The sequence below is a fragment of the Pecten maximus genome, chromosome 17 (assembly GCF_902652985.1).
Source record: "Pecten maximus chromosome 17, xPecMax1.1, whole genome shotgun sequence".
NCBI classification, from domain to species: Eukaryota; Metazoa; Mollusca; class Bivalvia; order Pectinida; family Pectinidae; genus Pecten; species Pecten maximus.
In genome coordinates this window covers 8,628,266-8,633,117 of record NC_047031.1, presented here as the reverse complement: position 1 = coordinate 8,633,117, position 4,852 = coordinate 8,628,266, and the positions used below count along the sequence as shown (strand labels likewise).

Below are 4,852 nucleotides of genomic sequence, written 5' to 3'. Positions count from 1 at the left end.
ATGCAGTTGGGACAACTTTCAGAGAGAATGAGGCGTGTACATGTAGCCTTGACATGGCTGTTGAGTCTGTCTTGGTTTGCAGGTAAGATTGAGATTTCTTAATATCTACATGTAGCACGATTTTTTGTTTATCTTTACTTATTCTGTTTATATTGCTTATGTTTCATACAAAATATTTTATTGTTATTGCATTTTTTTCAATACATAAGCGACCATTGTATGACCATATTTACTGGCCTGAAACTTGTTATTGTTGCAGTGTGGGTGGACGTTTTAAGTCTGGAATCCACCCAAAACTTATTTGAGATACGTACCACCTACAACTCGGGAACACTGCCCTATGGTGCCGATTCGGATGTATTGGCCGTTTCTCCTATAGAGTGTGTTGTGATTGCCGTAACACACAACCGGTCAATGGCGACGTATGACGGATCAACCCACCAGTGTTTTCTTCATGATATAAACAACAAAACAGAAATCACTGACGGGATGGGGGTGATATACTTACAAGGTGATGTGACATTCACAAGTAGTACTCTATAACAGTGTTTCCTAAAATATCATTTTTCTGTATATTATAGAAAATAAGCAGTTGTAATACAAATTGGTGAAAACAAGTAAAACATCTTGACCAGAGACACATTTCCGAAAATAAATGAGTCACTGCTTAAAATAATTAAAATTGCATTATAAAAGAAGGAAAAAATAAAACATTGTAGGCTTTGCCTTAACGTACAACAAGAAGTGAGCATGACACTGCCCATGTGCCCGACGTTGTACCTTGTAAACGACAGATCTTATTTTTTGGTTGCGTACCGAATGACAATTATGAAAATTACTGATTATTTTAGTTAAATAACCGGAATCAATATGCCTTTGCTGTGTTAATTGTGAGCGTCACCCCCCTCCCTTCGTTATCAAAGTGCTCCGATCAAATATAAGGTATTTGTATATATCAGGTGAAAGGATGTTGGAGTTGTTTGTAAAGATGGCTGAGGTGACGTTTTTCATTAATAGTATTACCTATATATATATAATAAATCATATTGTTCTATGTTTAGATATCAAAACTTGCGCAGACCTCAATCAAGAAAGCTTGTCTGGAGTGTATCGTATCTCACCTGTATCAGGAAAAAGCTTTGAAGTGTACTGTGACATGGAAAGTGATGGAGGTCCTTGGACTGTAAGTATAGCAAGCTCTCTAGTGTACTGTGACATTGATAGTGAAGGAGGTCATTGGACTGTAAGTATATCAAACTCTCTAGTGTATTATGAAAAGGATATTGGATAAGGTCCTTGGACCTTAGTAACACAAAATGTGTAATGTGACATGGATGGCGTAGGACGCCCTGGACTGAAAATGGCAAATTTATCCAATTTAACAAATATGAATATTTTTACGACAATAAAGAATCACAAATAATTATTATTGGTCAATGTCGTCCATCTAATTTAGTTTAGATCGCAGTGTTGTTTCGGCTAAGTTGTTTTAAATAATATTTCAGTGAACGTTTTATTTCGTGGCAAATTCTTTAAACTTTTTTCTTGACGAATATATATGAATGTGTCACACAGGTCATACAGAACCGTCAAAGCAAAGAGGTGGACTTCTACAGGAACTGGGATCAGTACAAACACGGCTTTGGTGATCTTCTCGGGAACTTCTGGCTAGGTGAGAGAATGTTGCAATGGCGAAACATATATTTTGATAAAACATCGTATCCTATTTTCGTATTGGTTGAATGATATTGAGTATATAATGCTTTGATCTCAAAACGTGTACATACTCTTGAATTCACAAACGTGTATCCTTGCTGTTCATTTGATGTCGGATTTATGGTTAGAGTTCCGGACATCTCTAACTGATATCCGTAAAATAGATATTAATTTGGCCTTATTCCGGTTATTCCATATTAGTTCCTCTATAGGGGCCGCGGTGGCCGAGTGATTAAGGTGTCCCGACACCTTACCACTAGCCCTCCACCTCTGGGCTGCATGTTCCAACGTGAGGTAGTTGTTTGGTACTGACCGTAGATCGGCGGTTTTTCTCCGGGTACTCCGGCTTTCCTCCACCTATCACCTAGCACCTAGCACGTCATTATATGACACTTACTGTTAATAGGACGTTAAACATAAAAAAATAAACCTAACCTAAGTTATTTTGTGACCGACAAGGCTTTTTTCGGTTGGAATAAAGGTGCCAATATCGGTCTGTGACTCGATCAGCCAACCAAAGAGTAGCACCCTACCTTAAATCCCACACTGTTCCTGCCTTATTCCCACAGCAACAGAAACTATTACCAGGTATGTAAATCAACTAGTATAATCTTTGAATGTTTAACAGGAAACACACATATACATACACTGACCGAAACTCCTTGTGTTCTTCGTGTTGAAGTGGAATCCTTGAATGGGACATTTGGTTTCGCCGAATACTCGACATTCCAGGTCTCCAGTGAGATCAGTGGTTACAAGCTGTCTGTAAATGGTTACAGTGGAAACATCAGTAAGTATAAACATATTTGATTTGACATTAAAGTAGAATGAAAGAAACTATCAACAACGATACATGTACATTGAATTTGATCGTCTGCAGTGTACACCTGGTGCGGGCTTTTGATGGTATTTTTGTAATGGAAATGTAAGATTTGTTGCGGATTTGTTCAAAACAGAATAATATCGCGATGTAAAATGTCGCTTCAGACAGTACAAATCCTACTTATTCCTAAGAATTACCTCTGGTCGCAAAGTTGGGAATTCGACCCGTTTTGTAAATTTGTCTTTTTTTCTCTCTCGCTATTATTTTATTTCAAACGAAATTTTAAGGCAGTTTTCTATTCCTTATCTCAGTGGATTTGTTACCTTAATTGCAATCATTGTCCACTAGTGTTTTGAGGAGATCGGATGCGTCGAGGATAGATCTCTAGACGTCCCTGAGCGCGTTATGGTCTCTTCTCATAACACCATCAGTTTGCTTTCACTTGTCCTTTATCGTAGAAAAATTAATGTTTATCATGATAAAGATATCATATTTAATAATCATTTTTCGAATTAGAAATATAAGTTGAAGTCTTGGTCTTGCATATATTTTCAGGTGACGCCATGAGAAAGAACAATGGTCAGAAGTTTTCCACTGCAGGAAGGGACAACGACATATTAGACAATCATAACTGCGCTGAACAACGACGAGGGCCCTGGTGGCATAGAATGTGCACTCACGCGAATCTAAATGGAATATACGAGTATGACTCTTCTAACCTTAAACAGTCGGTGTTCTGGCGGAATTTTTACGGCAAAGATACTTTGGCTCCAATGAAGAAATCAAGGATGATGTTGAAGAAGCAATGAGGAAGTTTCTAAGGTACTTCCATCTTCACAGACAGCGTTACATATTATATATATATATGTTGCCTAGAGTGTTAGCGGAAAAGAAATAAATCACTGGACATCGCGGACATTTTCTTCCTGATTCCTGTTTTCATGTGTTGACACCAATGCGTGAATGATTTTTATTGAGAAACCAATAATACCTTTATAGAACTCGTATATTCAAAGGGAAATGCTTTTCACTTACCTCGGAGAGGGATATGCACAGTTTGATTTACTTTTCTCACCCTAGGAATGAGAAAAGACAGGCGTGCTCGTTGCACGTTCTCAAGAATTAGTTGACATTGCGGAAACAATACAATGACGTCATTTCGACAATTACATCACAAGTCAACAATGTCTTTGCATTGATACAATGTATAACTTCAATTTAAGATACATACGAGAGTAAAAAGAGCAAGCCTTGCGTTTCCCAACTTAAGCATTTCCTCTCTGGTTGAAATCATCCTGTTTCACCGAAAATGTTTAAATACTGAAAAAAAACACTGTTGTATAAACTCGGTGACGATAAATCTTACAAGATGGCGTCTATGTCTAAGAGATATTAGACTGCAACATATAACTTCTTATCGTTTCTCGAGATTACGCCAACGATATGGGATCTGGAACTGTATTTTTATATAAAATCTGAAAGAGATACATAGATGATAGTCATTTGTCTATTGTTGTTTGCAAGCATTTTATCATGTATTTATAACACATAGCTCGCTCAATAGAAAGTCATGTACCTTTTGCGATCTATGTATAGATAAATCTTCCTGGCCATCAAACCAATAATCAAGCATTTTCTTATTAATTGAAAATGAGGGTTAATTATGAAATACGGCGATATCGCACGAAATAACTTGGATATTATCGAGCTCGCATGTCCGACACTCGTTTTCTTAGTCTCAGTTGTCAATACAAAATTGCACCCTGTTGTACACTTATGACGTCACAATTATAGAGCGATAGCAAAGGCATCATTGTAAAACCCTATTTGTAATAGATAAAGACATAAAATGGTTTGTGCAAAAACCGGTCACATCAGTGTTGCTAGGCTTAACTTACCAGACGATGCTCAACTTCACAGGGGCTCGATTTTGGAGTATTGTAGGCCTTTGAAATCAAGGAACAACCACAAAACCAAAATCCAGTACACATACACAACTAAAAACCATGTCGATTCTTCATATTTTTCACAAGATTTTGTAAAACTGCTGGACGGTTAATGTTGTCTCGTCCTCAGTTACTGAAAATCCAAAAACAAGCCCCTGTGAGTGTGACAACACTGATAATTTGATATTTTGTATAGACCAAGAATGGCGCTTATAATAATTATGTGTTGACTGCAATTTATTATTATTAAATTTTACTCTGATAACTTGTGAGGTTGCTTTATTTTTTGTGGTGGCCTGTATGCATACAAATGTAAATATAAATTAATGCTAGCATTCGAAAGCTCTCTTGGCCGAAAGCAAATGGC

General features: G+C 37.1%; 1 protein-coding gene across 1 annotated transcript; it reads left to right on the top strand.

Moving 5' to 3' along the window:
- Positions 1 to 3,434, top strand: LOC117315883 (angiopoietin-related protein 7-like). Its single transcript, XM_033870294.1, has 5 exons — positions 1 to 82; positions 260 to 396; positions 1,576 to 1,672; positions 2,345 to 2,506; positions 3,095 to 3,434. The coding sequence occupies exons 1-5, from the start codon at positions 1 to 3 to the stop codon at positions 3,346 to 3,348; spliced, it is 732 nt and encodes a 243-aa protein (XP_033726185.1). The 3' UTR covers positions 3,349 to 3,434.
- The last annotated feature ends 1,418 nt before the right edge of the window (positions 3,435 to 4,852 follow it).